This window comes from Balaenoptera acutorostrata, chromosome 16 (genome assembly GCF_949987535.1).
Source record: "Balaenoptera acutorostrata chromosome 16, mBalAcu1.1, whole genome shotgun sequence".
Taxonomy (NCBI): domain Eukaryota; kingdom Metazoa; phylum Chordata; class Mammalia; order Artiodactyla; family Balaenopteridae; genus Balaenoptera; species Balaenoptera acutorostrata.
Genome location: NC_080079.1, coordinates 61,949,807 through 61,975,418, shown reverse-complemented (window position 1 = coordinate 61,975,418; position 25,612 = coordinate 61,949,807). Strand labels below are relative to the sequence as shown.

The 25,612-nt window shown below is 38.6% G+C and overlaps 1 protein-coding gene across 7 annotated transcripts in view; it reads right to left on the bottom strand.

The window, feature by feature from the left end:
- Positions 1–25,612, bottom strand: part of CFAP70 (cilia and flagella associated protein 70) — a 90,485-nt gene that overhangs the window by 53,530 nt on the left and 11,343 nt on the right. For 4 of the 7 annotated variants that reach the window (XM_057530452.1, XM_057530454.1, XM_057530453.1 and 1 more), the window contains 7 exons: positions 17,962–18,060; positions 17,713–17,792; positions 16,332–16,511; positions 12,527–12,709; positions 10,049–10,143; positions 5,774–5,873; positions 868–1,002 (listed from right to left, as the gene is read on the bottom strand). In XM_057530452.1, coding sequence (XP_057386435.1) covers positions 868–1,002; positions 5,774–5,873; positions 10,049–10,143; positions 12,527–12,709; positions 16,332–16,511; positions 17,713–17,792; positions 17,962–18,060 — 872 coding nt within the window. Of the gene's footprint in view, positions 1–867; positions 1,003–5,773; positions 5,874–10,048; positions 10,144–12,526; positions 12,710–16,331; positions 16,512–17,712; positions 17,793–17,961; positions 18,061–19,943; positions 20,342–22,464; positions 22,581–25,612 lie in introns of those variants that run through there. The other 3 variants (XM_057530457.1, XM_007167676.2, XM_057530455.1) reach the window with 3 other exon arrangements.

Here is a 25,612-nt window from a genome sequence, read left to right as displayed (position 1 = left end):
CATGTGAAACCATTACTGCAGTTAGAATAACCAGTATTTCCATCATCCTTAAAACTTACCTTGGGGCTTCCCTGGTGGCGCAGTGGTTGAGAATCTGCCTGCTAATGCAGAGGACACGGGTTTGAACCCTGGTCTGGGAAGATTCCACATGCCGTGGAGCGACTAGGCCCGTGAGCCACAACTACTGAGCCTGCGCGTCTGGAGCTTGTGCTCCGCAACAAGAGAGGCCACAATAGTGAGAGGCCTGCGCACCGCGAAGAAGAGTGGCCCCCGCTTGCCACAACTAGAGAAAGCCCTCGCACAGAAACGAAGACCCAACACAGCCAAAAAAAAAAAAAAAAAAAAGTCTCAAATAAAAAAATCTCTATTTAAAAAAACAAAACAAAAAACTTACCTCATATTTCTTTTGTAATCCATTCTTCCCTCTATCCCTGTTCCCAAGCAACCACTGATCTGCTTTCTGCCACTACTTTCTGATAATTGTATTTCATTGGCATCATACAGTATGTACTCTCTTTTGTCTGGTTTCTTTCATTTATCATAATGCATTTGAGATTCATCCATGTTGCACATATTAATAGCTCATTCCTTTTTATTGCTGAGTAGTATTTCATTGTATGGCTATACCATATAATTTGTTTTTTTGTTCACCTATTGATGGAGAGTCGGGTTGTTTCCAGTTTTGGGATTTCATTATCCTAAAGTTTTTAAGGTTCAAGGGCAGAAGACTTCAAGGCTCTACATTTAACATCCCAGTATACCAGCTGGTTCCAAATATCAATTGCAAAGCTATGTGTGCTAAAGATGTAGGTAAACACATACATAAGAATAAATTAGGATGATACCTTCTATTCAAATTTTTCTTACCTTTTCATAGACTGTGCTATCTAGGTAAGGGTAAACATGAAAAGCTCCCCGAATCCTCTTCACACCTGGATACAGCAATGGCACCATATTAACATAAGCCACACCATGAAATGAAAGCTGACCTTCATCATCAGTCTAAAGGAATAAAAACAGACAGCTGTTAGTGCTACAGAGTAATGTAGCATGAAGTATGGAGCTCTGACTTAGCAGTTCAAAGACCTGACTTTAGGAACTAGCTGTGCTACTTTATTTGGGCCAGTTACATACGACATTTTGGGTCTCTGCTCATTTATCTATTTATTTATAATTGGGTTTAAAAATACCATGATCTCTGAGATAAGGTATACTAACACTGTTAATGAACAGTAAAGATAATAGTTGGATCAACACATATGCAAACTAATTAATACTATATATTCAACCAAAATGTCAATTTCACCATGTTGTTTCTTAGAAAAAAGTGAAGCTTTGCGAAAAACAGTAATAACAACAAAAGCTTAAAAGAAATCGGATTGTGGCCTTAGCTTTAGTTCACAGATTCATATGAATGAGATGCGCCTTACAAATCATCCGGATCAGTGACGACAAACAGGATTTAACTTATGCTTAAATTCTAACCAATTAGTGGAGGTGTTTTAGAATTCTGTGTTGAGAAAGATTCTGTGTCCTTATTTGGGTTCAAAAGAAAAGAATGCTTTGATTGATCAGTAATATCTGCCATGGATGAAGAAGGTTGACTGACAGTCTGCTGCCATGTATTTGCCAACCCTAATCTCACTTAAATTCTCATTACAAAGATGAAGAACATGTCAGTAAATATATTTTAACATAATTTTTAATGGTTGTATGGCTTGCCATAGAAAACTTTTACAAGGAAAAAAATCAATTTAGTGAAAGAAAACACATTTAATTTCCACAAGGTTAAAAGTAATCTCTTTGATTTTGCTGATTATAACAATAATTAGAAATTAGATTAAAAGTCCTATCTTCATGTGATAACATTATGTTGCTTTAGAAATCTAAGGAATGTTAGCCAATGCATATTATATATTACAAAGATACCAAAACCAGACAAAGATATCACAAGAAAAGAGAATTACAGGCCAATAACCCTGATGAGCATAAATGCCAAAATCCCCAACAAAATATTAGCAAACCGAATTCAACAATACATTAAAAGAATCGTACACCATGATCAAGCGGGATTTATCTCAGGGATGCAAGGATGGGTTAATATCCACAAATCAATCAATGTGATATACTACATTAACAAACTGAAGAATAACAATCATATGATCCTCATATGATCCTCCTTTTATGCATCTATCCTCAATAGATGCATAAAAAGCATTTGACAAAATTCAACATCCATTTATGACAAAAACTCTCAACAAAGTGGGTATAGAGGGAATGTACCTCAACATAATATAGGCCCCATATATGACAAATCTAAAGCCAGCATCATACTCAAAGGTGAAAAGCTGAAAGCATTTCCTCTGAGATTGGGAACAAGACAAGGATGCCCACTCTTTTTTTTTTTTAATACATTTATTTTTATTTATTTGTTGATTTATTTATTTATTTTGGCTGCATTGGGTCTTCGTTGCTCTGCGCTGGCTTTTCTCTAGTTGCAGCAAGCAGGGGCTACTCTTTGTTGTGGTGCGCCAGCTTCTCATTGCAGTGGCTTCTCTTGTTGCAGAGTACGGGCTCTAGGCATGTGGGCTTCAGTAGTTGTGGTACGCAGGCTCAGTAGTTGTGGTTAGCAGGCTCTAGAGCACAGGTTCAGGAGTTGTGGCGCACAGGCTTAGCTGCTCCATGGCATGTGGGATTTTCCCAGACCAGGGCTCGAATTCGTGTCCCCTGCATTGGCAGGCAGGTTCTTAACCACTGTGCCACCAGGGAAGTCCCAAGGATGCCCACTCTTACCACTTTTATTCAACATAGTATTAGAAGTCCTAGCCACAGCAATCAGACAACAAAAAGAAATAAAAGGAAAACTGGAAAGGAGGAAGTAAAACTGTCACTGCAGACAACATGATATTATATATAGAAAATCCTAAAGATACCATCCAAAAACTACTAGAACTAATAAATGAATTCAATAAATTTGCAGGATACAAAATTAATATACAGAAATACATTGCATTTCTATATACTAACAACAAATTAGCAGAAAGAGAAATTAAGAAAACATTCCCATTTTAAAACGCATCATTGGGATTTCCCTGGTGGCACAGTGGTTAAGAATCCACCTGCCAATGCAGGGACACAGGTTCAATCCCTGGTCCGAGAAGATCCCACATGCCGCGGAGCAACTAAGCCCATGTGCCACAACTAAAGATCCTGCATAAAGAATCTAAAACGTGCCGCAATGAAGATCCCGTGTGCTGCAACTAAGACCCTGTGCAGCCTAAATAAATAAATAAATATTTTAAAAATAATAAAAAGTTTTTGCACAGTGAAAGAAACTATGAACAAAATGCAAAGGCCACTTACTGAATGGAAAATATTTGCAAACTATATATCCAAAAAGGGGTTAATATCCAAAGAACTCATACAACATCAAAAAAACCAAACAACTTGATTTAAAAATGGGCAGAAGACCTTAATAGACATTTTTCCAAAGAAGGCGTACAGATGACCAACAGACACGTGAAAAGATGCCCAACATCACTAACAATCAGGGAAATGCAAATCAAAACCACAATGAAATACCACCTCACACCTGTCAGAATGGCTACCATCAAAAGACAACAGATAAGCACTGGTGAGGATGTGGAGAAAAGGGAAACCTCATGTACTGTTGGTAGGATTGTAAATTGGTGAGATCCTATGGAAAACGCTACGGAGGTTCCACAGAAAATTAAAAATAGACCTGCCATATGATCTAGCAATTTCACCTTGGGGTATTTACCCAAAGAAAACAAAAACATGAACTTGAAAAGATATATGCACTTGGGCTTCCCTGGTGGCGCAGTGGTTGAGAATCTGCCTGCCCATGCAGGGGACACGGGTTCGAGCCCTGGTCTGGGAAGATCCCACATGCCACGGAGCGGCTAGGCCCGTGAGCCACAATTACTGAGCCTGCGCGTCTGGAGCCTGTGCTCCGCCACAAGAGAGGCCGCGATAATGAGAGGCCAGCGCACCGCGATGAAGAGTGGCCCCCACTTGCCACAACTAGAGAAAGCCCTCACACAGAAACGAAGACCCAACACAGCCATAAATAAACAAACAAACAAACAAAAAAAGTAAAAAAAACACACACGCACACACAAAAAAAGATATATGCACTCCAATGTTCACTGTGGCATTATTTAAAATAGATATGGAAGCAACCTAATTGTCCATCAAAAGATAAATGAAGAAGATGTGGTATGTATATATATACACAATGGAATATTACTTAGCCATAAAAATTGAAATCTTGCCATTTGTGACAACATGGATAGATCTAGACAGTATTATGTTAAGTGAAATTAAGTCAGAGAAAGATAAATACCACATCATCTCACTTATATGTGGAATCAAAAAAAAAAAAAGAAAAAAACAAAACAAAAGCAGACTCATAGATACAGAGAAAAATGGGTGGTTGCCAGAAGGGGTGGGAGAAACAGGTGAAGCAGATTAAGAGGTACAAACCATCAGTTATATAACAAATAAGTTACAGAGATATAATATACAGCATAAGGAATGTGGTCAATAATATTGTAATAAGTTTGTATGGGGACAGATGGTTACTAGACTTATCATGGTGAACACTTCATAATGTATGTAAGTGTCAAATCATTATGTAGTACACCTGAAACTAATAATATTGTGTAACAACTATATTTCAATTTTAAAAAAGACTTTTTGTAGGGGACGTTTCTTAGGCTATTTCCCGTGGTTTTCTTCTTCAGCATGATAGGAAGCAACTGTTGGCATAGTCAGTGGGATGAACTGGAAACACAGTCATTTGGACAAATGCATTTATTTTTATCATAAACAAACAAACAAAATACCGTAGAGAACTTTTCTAGGCTCATCAAAGCTGTATCTTCTCAGAATAGTAGTTCATCTATGAATCCTATTACTCTAATTAGAGGGCTAAAACAATTTAAGTAGGTAAGTCTAAAATAAATTTAGAACGATGTAGTAGTTTGAACCATATTGCCAATATTTAACTACTTTTGATGTATTAAAAGGCTATTTTGGGGCTTCCCTGGTGGTGCAGTGATTAAGAATCTGCCTGCCAATGCAGGGGACACAGGTTCGAGCCCTGGTCTGGGAAGATCCCACATGCCACGGAGCAACTAAGCCCGAGCTCCACAACTACTGAGCCTGCGCTCTAGAGCCTGTGAGCCACAACTACTGAGCCCGCATGCCACAACTACTGAGCCTGCACTCTAGAGCCCATGCTCCCCAACAAAAGAAGCCACCGCTATGAGAAGTCCGTGCACTGCAACAAAGAGTAGCCCCCACTCGCCGCAACTAGAGAAAGCCCGCACACAGCAACGAAGACCCAATGCAGCCAAAAATAAATAAATTAAATAAATAAATTAAAAAAAAAAAAGAAAAGCATAAAAAAAAAGAGGCTATTTTTCATGGTTTTACCCATGGTAAAACTATAATAAAGGGCTAAAGGGAAATAGGATATCTGAGAATAAAGCCTAAATAAATTTTAGTGGACAATAGGGAACTAGTGTTATCAGTCATCCTGATTTGCCAGGAACAAGGGAGTTTCCTGGGATATGAGACTTTCAGCACTAAAACCGGGAAACTATTAAGCAAATCAGGATGAGCTGGTCACCCTAGGGAGCAGCCACACAGTTCATATTTTCCTTTGGTATCAGAATTAGAAGCAGAAAAACAGGTTGGGTCTGACCCAGCATTTCTTATATAAATATTTTTAAGTAATCTAATTTACCTTTTCAAATTTAGCAGATTTTCCTTTGGGTACGGTAACCAGAGGAACCCTTGTGATCTCTACAGGCCAAAATCGGCAATCAGCAATTCGCTTCTGAAAACTGCAGATCAAAAATCAGTCCATTAGCATTACATGCAAAAATGGGGTTAGTATAATTTAGGTCAAAAGGAAGTATTCCTCCCTTAAAAAGTAATGGAATACACATATGTAAAAATTCTTATTAGGCATGTGGGCTTTTAAAACCTTCTCATAGCAATAAAATTCCAAAAATAATTATACTATACTGCTAGCAGAAGCAAATTGTATATTTTTGAGAGCAGTTTGACAACATGAATCAAAAGTCTTTAAAATGTTCATAGCCTTTGACCCACAAATTCCACTTCTAGTGATTTATTCTAAAGAAATAATCAGACAAGTATGCAAATAGTATAAAGTACATTTATTTCTACCATGAAAATAATCATAGTAGGACTTCCATTGCCAGCTCAAACACATAAAGAGCTTGGAAGCTATCATTCCTGTCCTCACAACAAGAAAAGAGCTGGTCAGGGACTTCCCTGGTAGTCCAGTGGTTAAGAATCCACCTTCCAATGCAGGTGATGCGGGTTCGACCCCTGGTCGAGGAGCTAAGATCCCACATGCCACAGGGCAACTAAGCCCGCGTGCCACAACTACTGAGCCTGTGCACTCTGGAGCCCTAGCACCACAACTAGAGAGACTGTGCGCAGCAAATATTGAGCCCACGCACCACAACTAGAGAGAAGCCCACACGCCGCAACAAAGAGCCTGCGTGCCTCAACTAAGACCCAATGCAGCCAAATAAATAAATTAATTTAAAAAAATAAAGGCATATGTAAAAAAAAGCTAGTCAAACTGAAAATCAATGACTTTTCTTAGATCCATCTAAGAATTAAGTTCACAGGGCAAATTGCCACCTGGAAGTTTAGAGAAACAGGCAAGTACTGAGAATCACAGCTGAGATCAGCTTACAGGCATCAGAAGCCATTAGAGCCAGTAACTGGTAGAAACACTTTAATGATAATTTTGAAAGATTGTTGGAGGCTGAGCGTGAACTAACCAGAGAGTTTAAAAACTCCTGGGTGCCCAGTCTTAGGGGGTCCCCACACGTTCTTGGGTTTTAAATCAAGGAGCTCCATCAGACTCTCACGGTGAAAACAAGAGAATAGACTTAGGCAGGGAGAAAGGAAAGGTAACCATATTAAAATATGTCCAGAGTATTCTCCATAACAAAGGCCTGCTCTGTAAGGGAAACTACTTTACCAGAGTTTTACCTGACCCAGGGAAAGGGCAATTAGACAACTCCAGTCCTATTTAGCCTTCCTGTCTCACATGAAGAGAGGAAGAAAAAAAGACTATTACACACTTATGAAGTCACAACCTATGGGCTCAAACCCATTAAAATACTGAGATTTAATCACAGGAGTATAGAACACTTCCCTTCCCCAACACCTTACTGCCACACATCAACAGGATCCAGTATAATAACAGTGAATTAGAACTGAGAATCTGCAAAACACAAACCCTATTTAGGAAAGAGCTCTTAGCAAACCCAAAGACAATAGGGAAGGAGCAAAAGGACACTGAAGCCTCTAGCATCTACAGCTACAGCAAGTGTTAAACACAGCCTACCTCCTAGCCAGGTTAACATAAAAACTCACAGTAAAAAACCTAATTACCACATTTCTTACTACCCAAAATATAATGTCCAGTTTTCAATAAAAAACTACAAGGAATGGTAAAAGGCAAGAAAAAATACAGTCTGAAGAGACAAGGCTAGCATATGAACTAGACTCAGATATGACACAGATTTTGAAATTACCAGATAGAAAATTTTAAATAACTATGATTAGTAATGTTAAGAACTCTAATGGAATAAGCAGACAAAATGCAAGAACAGATGGGTAATGTAAGCAGAGAGATGGAAATTCTAAGAATCAAAAGGAAATGTTAGAAATCAAAAACACTAAAAAAAAGGAACAATTCATTTGATGGGCTTATCAACAGACCTGACATAGCTAAGGAAAGACTAAGTGATCTTGAAGCCAGTGAGCCAATAAAAACTTCCCAAACTGAAACAGAAAGGGGAAAAAAATTTAAAAATCACAACAGCATATCTAAGAACTGTGGGACAATTACAAAAGGTATAACAGGAATACCAGCAGGTGAAGAAAGGGAGAAAGGAGCAAAAGAAATATCTGAAGTCATAATGGCTACAAATCTTACCAAATTAATGGCAGATACCACAGATCTAGGAAGCTCAGAGAACACCAAGCACAATAAATACAAAAAAAAAAAAAAAAAGTCTACACCTAAGGTATATCATATTCAAACTGCAGAAAACCAAAGAGAAAGAAAATCTTGGAAGAAGAGAAAAAAACACCTCACCTACAGAGGAATAAGGATAAGAATTACATTGGACTTCCTTTCAAAAATCATGCAAGCAAGAAGAGAGTGGTGTGGAAACAAACCACCAACCTAGAATTCTGTATCTAGTGGAATTATCCTTCAAAGGTGAAGGAAAAATACTTTCTTAGTCAAACAAAAATGGAAGGAATTTGTGGCCAGTAGACCTGCCGTGCAAGAAATGCTAAAAGTTGGGCTTCCCTGGTGGCGCAGTTGTTAAGAATCTGCCTGCCAATGCAGGGGACATGGGTTTGAGCCCTGGTCTGGGAAGATCCCACATGCCGCAGAGCAACTAAGCCCGTGCGCCACAACTATTGAGCCCGCGTGCCACAACTACTGAAGCCCGCGTGCCTAGAGCCCGTGCTCCCCAGCAAGAGAAGCCACGACAATGAGAGGCCCACACACTGCAAAGAAGAGTAGCCCCCACTCGCCGCAACTAGAGAAAGCGTGCACACAGCAACAAAGACCCAACAGCCAAAAACAAAAACAAATAAATAAATAAATTTATTTTTTTAAATGCCTGTAAAAAAACAAAAAGTGCTAAAAGTCTTCAGAGAAAAGGAAATGATATGGGTCAGAAACATGGATCTACATAAAGAAAGGAAGAAAATCAGAGAATGAAACAGATTAAAGTAAAATAAATTAAAAATTTTTTCTCAGGGTTTCCCTGCACCAGGGAATGACTGCACCAGGGACAATTGTCCCCACCAATGCAGGGGACATGGGTTCGAGCCCTGGTCTGGGAAGATCCCACATGCCGCGGAGCAACTAGGCCTGTGAGGCACAACTACTGAGCCTGCGCGTCTGGAGCCTGTGCTCCACAACAAGAGAGGCCACGATAGTGAGAGGCCCGCGCACCGCGATGAAGAGTGGCCCCCGCTTGCCGCAACTAGAGAAAGCCCTCGCACAGAAACGAAGACCCAACACAGCCAAAAATAAATAATAAATAAGTAATAAATTAAAAAAAAATTTTTTTTTCTTATTTTTAATCAGTCAAATAGATAACTGTTCAAATAATAGTAACAATGTATCCTTAACAACATATCAGCAAATCAAATCCAACAATGTACATTAATATTATACACTACTGTCAAATTGGGTATATAGGAACTCTGAAATATCTGATCAATTTTTCCATAATCCTAAAACTGTTCTAAAAAATAGTCTACTAATTGAAAAAAACAGAGATTTTCATTCAAATTATACATATATTGATAATCCTCTATTTCTCACCTCTCCCTAATCTCCAGGTCACTGTGACAGAGACTGATAGTTACCCACACAAAACTGTGTCGTGTTCTGCTTTAGTATATAAATCCTGATCTAGTCTGGGTGACAATGTGTCCAACAACACCACTATTTCCTAAGCCTCTTTTGCATCGAGAGATGGCCAATGAGATGTAAACAGAGGTTGTCAGATTCCAGGAAGGTTCTATAAGAGGGGCTAATACAGCCAGCGTGTGTCCTTTTTTAATCCATAAGCACTCCCCTCTTCCAACATTCTGACAGGAATGTGAATGTGCAGGCTGGAGCTCCAATAGTCATCTTGAACCATGAGACAATCTTGTGGATGGAACGTACATGTTAAAGAAGGTAGAGCAAAAAGAAAGATTGAGCCTGGATATCTAATAATACTGTAGAGCCACAACACATACCAGCTCTGAACTTCTTTTATATGAAAGAGAAACAAGAATCCCCCATGGTTAAGCTACCATCACTAGAAGCCTGCTATTAGCAGATGTGGTGGAAGAGAACCTCAGATCACCTTAACTCAAATATAAATAAACAAAAGTAACATTTCTTCCCACCTACAGTCTGTGTTGGTTAGACATATTCCCTCCCTCTTCCTACCTGATCACTGCAGGAGGATCAAGGTAGCAGCGACTTTCCAAGTCCCAAGTAATCCTTTTCTTTATGCACTCTGCTTGGTTCCTAAATTCCCTGTCCTATAAAATCATAAGACAGAGACTTCTATTCTCTCAGTATGCCATGGTTGTCTCCTGCTCCATCTGTGGGGCATTCTTTTAATGGATTTGGTCACAATACTTTTATTACTACTACTACTACTACTACTACTATAAGTATGACTACTACTGAAAATACTACCACCATCTTAAATTTGAGGATACTTTACTATTAATACAGTATATAGAATAAAATACTTATATTATCCTTATATCAATCTAATACTAACTGCCAAATATTCACTCACATAACCTTAATCAGTGATTCTCAACCGTGGATGCATATTAGAATTATCTGGGAGTTGCTAAAAAAAAATCAAAACCTGGGCGTTGGTATTATTTTGAAAGTAAATTCTTATGTAATTGATCTGGGTTACAGCTTGGCCATTGTTATTATTTTAAAAGCTTTCCAGGTGACTCTGATGAGCAACCAGGGTTGAGAACTAGTTATTTAAACTAAAATGGAATATAAAATCTAAATATCTAAAATAAAATATCTGATCTAAATGAAAACATTAATGTAAGAAGAGCATGAATTTTTAGTAATCACAATGATGAGAAAAGACGTTGCACAATGTTTTTAAAGTATTGCTAGCCTTATCTCTATTTAAAATATTTAGAATCAGATACTGAAAGTAATTCAACCACTCATTGTAAAATTACTTTATTGAATGTTTCCACTAATGATTATCAGCTCATTCAAAATACATTTGCAAATGTGTGTTTACAGCATTTTCTATGCTCTTGACAAACATAGGTTGTAGAAAAATATGAAGTAAGAGTGAAAGAGAAAGAAAGAAAGAAAGGAAGAAAGAAAGAAAGGAAGAAAGAAAGGAAGGAAGGAAGGAAGAAAGAGGGAGGGAAGGAACAAAAAGAAAAGAATAATTTCAACAACTGAAATGTCCACCAACAGGAGACTAGTTAAGCAAATTAAAGTATGTCTATACCTTAAAAAACGTATATCATAAAGCAAGTGTTAGCGCAAGTTCATGTGCCGAACGCACAGCGACGCTAAACAAACCAAAACGTTGGAGTTTGGAGCAGAGAAAGAAAGGTTTATTGCAGGGCCATGCAAGGATACAGGTGGCTCATGCCCTAAAAACCCTGAGCTCCCTGAAGGGTTTCAGCAAAAATTTTTAAAAGCCCGGTGTGTGGGGGGCAGAGGGGTCACAAGGTATGTGATCAGCTCATGCACAATTCTCTGATTGGCTGATGGTTAGGGAACAGGGTGGTGTCACAGGGGTTAACATTTTCAGTACTTAGGCTCTAGGAGGCCTGGGTCTATGTGCTCATGGTCATCTTCCATTTGGTGGGGGGTTTTCACATCTGTAAAACAACTCAGGAAATGTGCATCAAATATTATTATCTAGGTGCTTCAGAGAGGAGCTAAAGCAGAGGATGTGGGGGAAAGGCCTGTCCCCAGAAGGCCCCATAGGGTCCTGCTCTGTTACACAAGTACAAATAAAGAAAGAAAAAGAATGTGGAAAAAATCTCCAAGATACACTATAAAGCGAAAAAAGCAAGTTGCAGAAGTGTGTGAGTATGCCACCATTTGTGGAAAAAAAAATGATAGGGAAAGAATACGTGTAGGTATACGTGTGTACGAGTATGTGAAGAAAAAACACATTTTCCCTACTTCCAATATGATTAAGCACTTTATATACACTCAATTAAAAATAAATAAATAAACATTTCACACTTGAGATAAAGCAAAAATAGCAGAGTCTTCTTGACAGGTTCTAGATCTGAAAACAGCAAGACTTTGAATACTTCCTATATATCTGGACTCCCTAAAGAAAAACAGTTTGATCCCTGACTTTTACTACGCTGATGTCTTTTAGCCAGTCTTTCTGAAATCTGACTCCCTTGCATCCTTTACGAGGAAACTTTACTTTTCTAAATGTTTCTGCTTCTGAGTCTTCTTTTGACTATTTACTTTTGCTTTTATGTGCGTAAATATGTATCCAGACGGAAACACAAGAAACTATAACAAAGGTTAACTACCAGGGTGATGATCTGGGAAGGAATTAGGAAGAAGAGACATGGAGGAGGGGGGAAACTTTAACTGCATATCTCTTAATGTTTTACTTTGACCTGTAACGGTATTATAACCTACTCATAAATAAATAAATTTCAAATAAAATAAAGAGTAAATATGAATTAAATCAATTATTTTGTTTGTTGGACTTAAGAAGTCAGGAAATATTTTAATCAGAACTTTATGGATAATTGTTTTATTTTGACATACACTTGTCTTAAGAGGTGACGGATGTATATGAATTACAGTGATTTAAAAACTGTAAACATATGTTTTATCATATGTCAGTGCACTGAGATTATCACCAAACCCGCCTAATTCTCTCACCTCAGGATGGTTGAGTTCCCCTTCTTCTTCCTCATAGGGCCCACCAACGATGAAAGCATCAGGAATGTTATTAGCTCCTGGAGCCAGAATGTTGGCAATAGGCCATTTTTTGGGCCGAGGAACAGGTTCTCTTTCCCCTCCAAGCTTCAGAGTTCCATTCTTGAAGAAAATGGGATAGTCTTTCTATAGAAATAAATACCATATATCAGGAAATTTTGTGAAAGACTTTGAAGTAGACAAAAAAAGATTACTGAAGTGTCTTTTCAATGGAATGCCAGGTGTTGTCTAACAGATCCTTCTGTGATTATCTGATTCTAAAGAGGGGTCTGTGTCTTTCATTGTTTTGCTGCTATTTTATAATTCCATAATTTATAGAAAATTGATAATAATGCAAATTATTCTTGTCCATAGATATGGACATGTATTTTGCCCAGTGGAGATAAAATTGATTATTGTGCTATGGCTGATAAGTTTTGAATTATTAGCAAATATATTTCAAGATTCCTGGTTGCTTGTATATATGGGTCATTTGTTCAGATTCTCCTTTTTTAAAAAATATTTCTTTATTTCTTTATTTGGCTGGGCTGGGTCTTAGTTGCAACATGTGGGATCTTCATTGCAGCATGTGGGATCTTTAGTTGTGGCATGAAAACTCTTAGTTGCCGCATGTGGGATCTACTTTCCTGACCAGGGATAGAACCCGGGTCCCCTGCACTGGGAGCACAGTCTTAGCCACTGGACCACCAGGGAAGTCCCCAGATTCTCCTCTGAACTGGTTTAAACCCTTTATGTCATTTTATATTTATATGAGAGTCATGATGTACCTTTTTAAAAATTATCTTTTAAAAAACAAACAAATCTGACAAAGGGCTAAAAATATAGGCATTTTCATATCTGTAATTTATCTAAAATATACTTGCAATAGAAAATTGATAGCTATAAATAGACAATTTATAGAAAGGGAAATTCAAAAATCCAACATTTAAATAAAAACATGCTAAAAATCATTAATAATAAGTGACATGCACATTAAAACAATGAGATACCATTTTAAACTGTAGATTGGTAAAGTCAAAGTCTGAAAATATTAAGTGTTGACAGCATCGTGAAGAGAATGGTATTCTTATACATAGTTGATGGAAGTGTAAATTTGTACAACTATGGAAAGCAATTTTGTAGTCTCTTATAAAAAGTAAAATTGGCATAACCTGTAACTCAACTATTCTAGTTCTTTGGGTTAAGTTTTAAAACTTCTGTGAAGGAGGGGCATTTCTAGAACAGCAGAGTAAGAACCTTTGAAAATCTGCTCCTCAAAAAAAAAAAAAACAGGGCTTCCCTGGTGGCGCAGTGGTTGAGAGTCTGCCTGCCAATGCAGGGGACACAGGTTCGAGCCCTGGTCTGGGAGGATCCGACATGCCGCGGAGCAACTGGGCCCGTGAGCCACAATTACTGAGCCTGCGCGTCTGGAGCCTGTGCTGCGCAACAAGAGAGGCCGCGATAGTGAGAGGCCCGCGCACCACAATGAAGAGTGGCCCCCGCTTGCCGCAACCAGAGAAAGCCCTTGCACAGAAACGAAGACCCAACGCAGCCATAAATAAATAAATAAATCTTCAAAAACAAAAACAAAAAAAACAAATGCCAGCAAAAATTGTCAAAATTAAGGATGCCAAGACCATTCAGGGCTTCCATGGTGGCGCAGTGGTTAAGAATCTGCCTGCCAACGCAGGGGACACAAGTTAGAGCCCTGGTCCGGGAAGATCCCACATGCCACAGAGCAACTAAGCCCGTGCGCCACAACTACTGAGCCTACGCTCTAGAGACCGTGAGCCACAACTACTGAGCCCACGTGCCACAACTACTGAGGCTGCGTGCCACAATACTGAAGCCTGCACACCTAGAGCCCATGCTCGCAACAAGAGAAGCCACTGCAATGAGAAGCTCGCTCACCGCAATGAAGAATAGCCCCCGCTCGCCGCAACTAGAGAAAGCCCACGTGCAGCAACAAAGACCCAATGCAGCCAAAAATAAATAAATAAATTTATTTTTTTTAAAAAAAGACCATTCAATAGGGACAGGACAGTCTTTTCAACAAATGGTGCTAAGAAAACTAGTTATTCACGTGCAAAAGAATGAAGTTGGTTCTTACCTAACAGCATATACAAAAATTAACTCAAAATGGATCAAAGGCCTAAATATAAGAGCTAAAAATATAAAACTCTTACACGCAAAAACAGGGGGAAAAGCCTCGTGACATCCGATTTGGCAATGATTTCTTGGTTACGACAACAAAAGAAAAAAATGGACAAATTGAACTTCAGAATTTAAAATTTGGGGGTATCAAAAGACACTAACCAGGGACTTCCCTGGTGGTCCAGTGGCTAAGACTCCATGTTCCCAATGCAGGGGCCTGGGTTCGATCCCTAGTCAGGGAACTAGATCCCATATGCCACAACTAAAGATCCCACATGCCGCAACTAAAGGTCCCACATGCCACAGCTAAAAGATCTCACATGCGGCAACCTAATGAAGATCTCATGTGCCACAACTAAGATGCGGCATGGCCAAATAAATAAATTAATTAATTATTTTTAAAAAGACACTAACCAGAGTAAAAAAGGCAACCAATAGAATGGGAGAAAATATTTGCAAATCACATATCTAATAAGGGAGTAATAGCTAAAATATATAGAGAACTCCTAAAACTCCAACAACAAAAAGACAAACAACCCAATTCAGAAATGGGTGAAGGACTTGAATAGACATTTCCCCAAAGAAGATATACAAATGGCCAACAAGCACATGAAAAGATGCTCAACATCATTAGTCACTAGGGGAACGCAAATCAAAAACACAAGGAGATGCTACTTCACATCTATTAGGAGAGCTATTATCAAAAAACAGAAAATAACAAGTGTTGGTAAATGTGGAGAAATTGGAACCCTTGTGCACTGCAGGTGGGAATGTTAAATGGTGAAGGAGAATTGGAGATTTCTATACGAAAAATGTAAAATGGCAATAAAGCAAGTAAGAGTATTAACTAATTACATTTTTTTAAATAAATTTATTGATTGATTGATTGATTTTTGGGTGTGTTGGGTCTTCATTTCTGTGCGAGGGCTTTCTCTAGTTGCGGCGAGCGGGGGCCACTCTTCATCGCAGTGCGCGGGCCTCTCACTATCGTGGTCTCTCTTGTTGCAGAGCACAGGCTCCAGAAGCACAGGCTCAGTAGTTGTGGCTCACGGGCCTAGTTGCTCCGCGGCATGTGGGATCTTCCCAGACCAGGGCTCGAACCCGTGTCCCCTGCATTGGCAGGCAGATTCTCAACGACTGCGCCACCAGGGAAGCCCTAATTACATTTTTTTAGCAAGTAATTTGGAAATCTCAAGAGCCTCAAAAGACCCATACACAAGCATTCTATAGAAATCTGGACTAAGAAAATAACCTGGAATTAAAAGAAAGTTTTGTATAATAAAGTACATTATATAAAATCCACAAAATATATGCATAAAAGTAATCTGTGTAGAAACACTACATCCAAAAATTGTCAGATTTTAAATGTTTTATATATTTTCCATCATAAATATGTATTTATTGATATAAATTATATGTAGTCTATATTATGTATAACATGTAAACTATAAATATTAACATGCATGTATAAAACAGAAGTAAACTTTATTTTTTTGAGCCTAAAATAAATCTCAGCCATTAACAGAGCCTGCTTTGAATGAAATCTTAGAAGGTGAGGAAGAGATGACCATATGAGTGTTTAAATCTCTATAAATATCTTGCTTTAAGTCTTTACCTCTCCAGCTGATGGAACTTGCAGACCAACCATGCAGTTCTGCAGCGGCCCTATTGGAATGAAGGATTCAGGCACAGAGTAGGCAGCCTCCAATGTGACCTTCAGGAGATTGCCTCCTGAGATCTGGGCTGCGGTCAATAAGGGCTCCGCCACAAACACTTTAACTTCAAGACTGCACTGCTGTAAAAGAATATAATTACGCAGACATTTGAAAATGCCAGAGGCCTCTCTTTTTTTACATTATCTCATTTGAACCTCACATCACTACTCAAGGTAAGAAGGTCAGGTTTAATTATTTCCATACAGAGGATTCAAATAGCTTTTTTTAGGTCCCATGAGTTAGCGATAAAGCCAAGAAGAGAACCTTATCCCTAAGCTAGAGCCCTTCCCTTCTTTTCTTCTATAAGATCTAAGGGAAATCAACAGTACATAGACTGGGACACTGGACCAAGGAAGGCAGATTGAGCCCAGATATCTACTTCTTTCCAGCACAAATCACATGGAATGACAGAAGGATATTAAATGATTATCTTTATATCCAATAAAACAATAATGCTACAATAGCCCTGGAAAACAAGAAATGCCATCACTGGACTACACATTTTTAGGAATCATTGAAAGACAGAAAGCAAATTAAATCAGATCTACCAAAAAAACCTAGGAGAAACCAATCACATCCTAAAATAAGAGAAGGAGAGAATCACAGCAGATGTAGGAGTGGATTGTGGCAGCTCGAAGGTCAGAATCAACAAGAATCAGGAAGGGGCCTACATCAACGGTTAAGTAGGGAACTGCATTCAGAATAGTTGGGGCAGTTGGGCCTTACTTGTGCAAAACTGAAGACAGCTGTGGTATCTGCTGAGAGTGAGTGTACTTGTACAAGAGTGGCAAAAGCAGTGCCCCAAGAAGCTACTGATCCCAGGAGGAACTGGGAAACAAAGTCCAGAACACAAACCAGTAACACAGCCTACCAATTCATGCTTGCCCTCCTCCAGTGACCAGAAGCAGGCTACCATGCCAGAAAGTGTGTTAGATGCATTCATATACTATTTAATTTAATTCATCAGGTCATAGTTAAAGAGGCATTTCCATGGTTAAGCCTTCCCTGCATCTACCCCGGGGCCAAGTAACAGATACCTACTCTGTGTCCATATGCCCCACCCCACCATTTGATCACACTGGTCATAACCTCTGATGTGTAGATTATGAACTCCTAAAGTAGGAGTCTGCCTTATTCATCTTTGTTTCCCAGAACCTAGCACTATGTGTGCCTGTGAAAAGAAGGTGCCTGATGAACTGGACTCAACTAAATTTAACCTTAAGAGCAGACAGACTTGACTGAATATCAGGCTGAAATGTTAAGAGTTAAAACTCTGATTACCTTAACACCTGATCGAAGAGGTTCCAAGGGCGAGCCTGGCACAGGGTGCAATGGGACCATCGTTTCAAACGAACTCTTTCCTGCGAAAAGAAGGCCAAGTCAAGCCAAAGAAGGAAGGGTTAGGAAGAAATAACTGTGCTCATCTTTCAGTGAATCCCTCAAACTCACTGAGCCTGATTTTTACACTTCTCTGGAACTAAGTTTTATGAGCTTTGTTATTTCTGCTTTTGAGCAAATCACACATCTGACCTTCCAGTAAAGGAAGAAGGTCCACCACAGCTTGACCAAGAATCATGGTCTTCTCCTCTTTCTGTTTCTTTTCCTTTGGTAAAGCTTCAGTCATCGTTACTAGAAAAATCAAAACAAAGAAAATGAGAACATGTCTAGCTCACACATCAGATAACCAAGGTGCAACAAACAAAGCATTGTCAGAGAAATTCAAGTTAAGAGAAATGAACTTGAAACTCGAGAAGGCACCATTATTAGTGACTTCCAGTGGAAGATACTGGACCTCCTCAGTGACTTATTAATCTTTTTGCATGCAAATTATTTTTAAAAAGGATTTTTACATCATAATCATGTATACACATATGTATAAACTTATTGATACATATGATTATAACAAAGTTTCATGTAATATTCATCCTTAGCTCAAAATCGTTAGGTATTTTCTATTCTATTTCATGTATAAGAAATTACTGGTCATGACTCCCTCAATCAATTTTAGGAAAGACTAAAAATCACCATCTGGGACTTCCCTGGTGGTGCAGTGGTTAAGAATCCTCCTGCCAATGCAGGGGACACGGGTTTGAGCTCTGGCCCGGGAAGATCCCACATGCCGCGGAGCAACTAAGCCCATGTGCCACAACTACTGAGCTTGCGCTCTAGAGCCTGTGAGCCACAACTACTGAGCCTGCATGACACAACTACTGAAGCCTGAGAGCCTAGAGCCCGTGCTCTGCAACAAGCAAAGCCACCACAACACAAAGCCCGTGCACCACAACTAAGAGTAGCCCCCGCTCGTCACAACTAGAGAAAGCCCACGTGCAGCAATGAAGACTTAACGCAGCCAAAAATAAATAAATAAATAAATTTTAAAAATAAAATAAAATAAAGAGGGAACCTGGAAGTCCCTTTTTCCTTTTTTAAAAAAATATTTATTTATTTATTTATTTATTTATTTGGATGCATTGGGTCTTCGTTGCGGCACGCAAGATCTTCGTTGTGGCGTGGGGTCTTCTCTCTAGCTGTGGCACGTGGTCTCCAGGGCATGTGGACTCAGTTGTTGCAGCACACGGGCTTAGCTGCCCCGTGGCATGTGGAATCTTAGTTCCTGACCAGGGATTGAACCCATGTCCCCTGCACTGGAAGGATTCTTAATCACTGGACCACCAGGGAAGTCCCCAGTCCCTATGTTTATTTGTTTTAATTCCATGATTTCTTATGGTACATACTTACATGGTTTAACTTTGTACACATTTTTATCCATCTAGAATTTATTTTGGTGTAATTCTGAGATATTAGTTACATCTTTTTCCAGAGAGCTACCCAGGTGTCCTTACACCACTGATTACATAGACCATCTTTTTCCCTACTGATGTGAAATGTCATCTTAATCAGATGCTAACTTACCAGAAGTATTGGTGACAATCTCTGGACCTGCTAGTCTGTCCTAATAATCTGTAAGTCTCTGCATGCACAAATACCGCATTGTTTTATTATGGTCTTACACTATGTTTTACTGTCATGTAGGATTAATAATCCCTCATTAACTTTCTTTTCAGAAATTCCTGATTATTCTTACTTTAAAAACTTTTTTCTGGGGACTTCCCTGGTGGTGCAGTGGTTAAGAATCCTCCTGCCAATGCAGGGGGCATGGGTTCGATCCCTGGCCCGCGAAGATACCACATGCCACGGAGCAACTAAGCCCGTGTGCCACAACTACTGAGCCTGCGCTCTACAGCCCATGTGCCACAACTACTGAAACCCGTGTGCCTAGAGCCCGTGCCCCGCAACAAGAGAAGCCACTGCAATGAGAAGGATGCGCACCGCAGCAAAGAGTAGCCCCCGCTCGCAGCAACTAGAGAAAGCCCATGTGCAGCAATGAAGACCCAACGCAGCCAAAAATAAATAAATAAAATATAAATTTAAAAAAAAAACTTTTTTCTGTAAGCATTCTATAATTTAAAAAAATAATGTTGGCAGATTTATAGAGATCATGTTAAACTTACAGATAAACTGAGGGAGAATGACATCTTTGTTATGTTGAGCATTCCTGTTTAACATGGTATGCCTTTCCTTTTGTTCCACCTCATACCTCTCAACAGCATTTTCTTTGAATGCTTGAATCAGGATCCAAATAAGTTCCACACATTGTGATTAGCTGGTGTCTCTTAAGTCTCCTTCACTCTATTGATGCGTCTTCCATTTCTTTAGGTTTTCTAAATTGTCCATTTTATCAAAGTTTTCAAGAGTAATGGCAGAATATTCTTTTTTACGTCTTTTTAAAATTGTTTTAAAATACACATTACATAAAGTTGATCATCCTAACCATTTTTAAGTATTAGTCCAGTGGTATTAAGTATATTCACATTTTTGTGCCACCATCACAGCTATCCATCTCCATAACTCTTTTCACCTTCTAAAATAGAAACTTTATACCTGTTCAACAATAACTCCCCATTTTCCCCTCCCCCTGGAAATCACCAGGATACTTTCTATCCCTATGCATTTGACTACTCTAGGTAACTCATATAAGTGAAATCATACAGTACTTGTCTTTTCATGACTGGCTTATTTCACTTAACATAATGTTCTCAAAGTTCATCCATGTTACAGCATATGTCAGACTTTCCTTCCTTTTATGGCTGAACAATATTCTACTGTACATATATACCACATTCTGCTTATCCATTCATCTGTCAATGGACACGTGGATTGCTTCCACATTTTACCTTTTGTGAATAATGCTCCTATGAACATAAGTGTACATATATCTCTTTGAGACCCTGCTTTCAATTCTTTTGTATATATTCCCAGAAGTGAAATCGCTGGATCATACGGTCATTCTATTTTTAATTTTTTGAGGAACCACCAGTTCCTACAGTAACCGTACCATTTTACAGTCCCACCAGAAGTACACAATGGTTCCGATGTGTCTACATCCTTGCCAACACTTGTTTTCTGTTTCTTTGACAGAAGCCATCTTAACAGGTATGAGATTGTATCTCGTATTTTTGGTTAGCATTTCCCTAATTAGTGATGTTGACTATTTTTTCATGTGTTTACTGGCCATTTGTAGATCATCTTTGGAGAAAAGTCTATTCAAACCCTTTGCCCATTTTTGAATTAGGTTGTTTGGGGTATTTTTGGTATTGAATTTTAGGAGTTCTCTATGTTAACCCCCTATCAGATATATGATTTGTAAATATTTTCTCCCATTCTGTGGGTTGCCTTTTTACTCTGTGGATAGTGTCTTTTGATGCCCCAAAGTTTTAAATTTTAATGAAGTTCAATTTGTCCATTTTTTTCTTTTGTTACCTGTGCCTTTGCTATCCAATCCAAGAGTCACTGCGAAATCTAATGTGATGAAGTTTTGACCTATGTTTTTTTCTAAGTGCTTTATTGTTTTAGAACTTACATTTAGGTCCTTGATCCATTTTTGAGTTAAGTTTTGAATGTGGTGTTAGGTAAGAGTCCAACTTCATTCTTTTGCATGTGGATATCCAGTTTTCCTAGCACCACTAGTTGAAAAGACTTACCCTCCCTATTGAATGGTCTTGGCATCCTTGTCAAAAATCATTTGACCATATATGTTAGGGTTTATTCCTCAGCTCTCTATTCTATTCCACTGTTCTGTATGTCTCTGTTTCTGTCAATATCACACTGTTTTGATTACTGTAGCTTTGTAGTAGGTTTTGAAAACAAAGTATGAGACCCCCAACTTTGTTCTTTTTTAAGACTGTTTTGGATATTTGGGGTCTCTTAAGATTTCATACGAATTATAGAAAGGTTTTTTTTTTAATTTCTGCAAAAAAAATGTCTTTAGAATTTTTATAGGGATTGCATTGAATCTGCAGATCACTTGGGGAAGTACTGACATTTTAACAATATTAAATCTTCCGATCCATGAACATGTGATATGTTTCAATTTATTTGTGTCATCTTTAATTTCCTTCAGCAATGTTTTGTAATTTTATATTTATGTAGATATATCTTTCTCTATTCTTTTACTTTTTACCTTACCATATGGTTATATTTTGAGTTTCTAGTATATACTGTATTTCTTTATCAAATTTGCAATCTGTCTTGATATATTTAATGTAATTATTAATATATTAGGGCTTAAGTCTGCTGGTTTTGTTTGTCCTCTCTTTTTCATTTCTCTGTTTTCTTTTCTCAGCCTTCCTCTGGATTACCTAAACATTCTTTAGAATTCCATTTTTATTTACCTATAATACTTTTGAATATATCTCTTTGTATAGATGTTTTAGTAATTGCTATAGGTATTGCATTATATATATACTATTTATTACAATCTACTGATGTCATCATTTCACTAGTTTGAATTAAGTATAGAAACCTTACCTCCCTTTATGTCCCCTTGCCCTCCCTGTTTATAATTGCCCAAAATACTTTCTCAATATACAGAACCACATCAGATAGTGTTATACTTTGTTTCAAGTGTCAAACACAATTTAGAAAACTCAAGGAGAAGGAAAGCTTATTTTATTTGTCCAAATTTTTGCTTACCATATTTTCTTCTTTCCTGATGTTTCTAGGTTCTTTCTTTTTTTTTTAAAGCTTGATGGTATTCACATTGCTTAATTTGTGTCATGCTTTATTTATTTGTTTATTTATTTATGGCCGTGTTGGGTCTTCGTTTCTGTGCGAGGGCTTTCTCTCTAGTTGTGGCAAGCGGGGGCCACTCTTCATCGCGGTGCGCAGGCCTCTCGCTATCGCGGAGCACAGGCTCCAGACGCGCAGGCTCAGTAATTGTGGCTCACGGGCCCAGCTGCTCCGCGGCATGTGGGATCTTCTCAGACCAGGGCTCGAACCCATGTCCCCTGCATTAGCAGGCAGATTCTCAACCACTGCACCACCAGGGAAGTCTCAAGGTTCTTTCTTTTATCATTCCCTTTCTGTTCAGAGAACTTCCTTCAACCGTTCTTTTAGGGTAGGTCTTCTGGTGACAAATTCTTAGTTTTCTTTCATTTGAGAATATCTTGATTTCCACTTCATACCTTTTATTTAGGTATTCGATTCTAGGTGAACAGTTCTTCTATCACTTTGTAAATATTGTTCCATTTCCTTTGGGCCTCCATGTTTTCTGATGAGAAACTGATACCATTGTAGTTGTTTTCCCCTGCTTTCAGATTTTTTTTTCTGTGTCTTTAGTTTTCAGAATTTTTATTATGATGTTTCTTAGTACAGATTTCTTTTGGGTTTATCCTGTTGGGACTTTGCTCAGCTTCCTGAATCTGTAGGTTTATGTCTCTAGCCAAATTTGGGGAGTTTTCAGGCTTAGCTTCTTTGAATACTTTTTCAGCCTCACTCTCTTTCTTCTCTCCTTCTGATACTCCAATAACACTGTTAAATCTTTTGTCATAGTCCCACAGGACTCTGAAGTTCTGCTCATATTCTTTTAGTCTATTTCTTCTACATTACTCAGATTGAGTAATTTCTCTTGCTCTATCTTCCAGTTCACTGATTCTTTCCTCTTTCTCCTCCATTCTGCTGTTGAGCCCATTCACTGAGCTTTTCATAACAGTTAATGTATTTTTCAGTTCTAAAATTTCTACTAGATTCTTCTTTATATCTTCTATTTCTTACTGAGACTTTCTATTTCCCCTATGAGTCTATCTATTGTTTTTTCATTTGTTTCCAACATGTTTACAATTGCTCATTGAAGCATTTTTATCATGGCTTCTTTAAAATCTTTGTCTAATAATTCTAACATATTTGTCATCTTGGTGTTAGCATCTACTGATTATTTGTTTAATTCAGTTTGAGATCTTCCAGTTCTTAGTATAATGAGTGATTTTCAAATGAAAGCTGGAATTTTTATATTATGTTATGAAACTCTGAATCATACTTAAACCTTCTTTTTTGCTGGCATTTTTTGACACCGCTCCTACACAGGAGCGCTCCTACCGCTCCTACATATCTCCTATCAGGTGGAGATAGAAGTCTAGGCTCCCCACTCAATCTCCATTAATACCTGAGTGGGGTGGCTCCTCCGTACTGCTGAGGGGAAATGGGGGTTCTGATTCCTTACTTGTTCTCTACTGATACTACAGTGGGTGTAGATGCATTACCACTAGGTGATGGTGAGTTTTGATTTTACACTAGACCCCGTTTGACACACCCCAGTGGGGAGTGGAGGAGCACCTTGTTACTGCCAGATTGGGGCAGAAGCCCTGGCTCCCCGTGCAGTCTCCATTAAAACCACATGTTGAGGGAATTCCTTGGTGGTCCAGTGGTTAGAACTCGGTGCTTTCACTGCCTGGGCACAGGCTCTATCCCTGGTCAGGGAACTAAGATCCAGCAAGCTGCATGGCACGGCCAAAGGGAAAAAATCAAAAAACAAAAAACACATGTTGAGAGAGGGGGGTCATTACCATAGGGCATAAAAGTCCTGGCTTCCTACTTGGTCTTCTCTGACACCACTCAAGTAGGCTGTTGAGGCATGTTATTTCAGCTTTGTGTGTGTGTAAGCCTAGGTTCCCCACTTGGCTTGGGTGTGGGTAGGGCTACAGTTTTTTTTTCTGGGCATTTGACTGCAGTAGAGCAGTTTCTGTCTAAATGTTTTCTGTCATGCTAGGCTGCCCCCTTTCCTGGTCTTTTGATTAGAGAGAGAAGACTTTTGTTGGTTGGTTGGTTTGATCTGTACCCATTTTTGTTTCCAGGTTGCTGGCTTCTTCAGCATAGAGTTTGGGATATATGAGGCAAAAAGAAAAACCCAAGGAACTCACACTGTCTTTCCTCAAGTCTCATTTCTTTCTTCTCTCTACCTTTCAGAGTCTGTTATGTTTGTTATATAAATAATGTCCAGGGTTTATAGTTATGAGAGGAATAGAGGAAAGTATGTCTAGTCCATCTTCTTGGAGGCAGAAGTTCTGTTTAAAATTCTTCTTGATTTCTAATGACTGTACTTAAGATTATAAATGTATCTCTAAGCACTACGTTAGCTATATCCCACAGTTTTGCTGTTTGGTGTTTTACTGTTGACTTGATTCTAACTGCTTTGCAGTTTTTATTATGATTTCTTCTTTGTCCCATGAATTATTCACAATAATTTTTGTTATATTTTTGTTATTTCTTATTTTTTTGACTGTTGTATATTGGTCAGAAAACTTGGTCTATATGCTACTGATTCTTTGGTATATGGCAGGACTTGCTTTGTGGCCTGGTAAGTGGCCAGCTTTTATTATACAAATGTTCCTTGCATGTTTTAAGAAAATACGTAGTATTTAATGATCAACATAACTCTATGATTACTAATTCTTAGGGAAGCTTTTTTGTCTACCTAGCACCTAGACAGATATAATGGTGAGTGAACTTTTTTCCTAGCCCAATTTTTTTGAGAGTCTTGGCTTACGACAAGGTAGGTGGTCTCACTCTCAACTTCCCATCTACAGCAGCCCAAGTCTCTGTCTCTGTAAGAGCATTAAAATCCAAGCCCCTGGGTTTTAGAATACTGCCCTCTCTCCCCACACCACCACACAGCAATGGCAGCTGTTCAAGAGTTCCAGGTTTCAGTTTCTGTTTCATTTCTGGGACAAAGGAACTACCATTTCTTTCTCATGAGTTCAGTGACATGCTTAAAATAATGGCCCAGTGTTGTCTTTCCCATCCAGCATGCTAGAGAAGAAGGCAATTGAGATACAACTCTTACTTG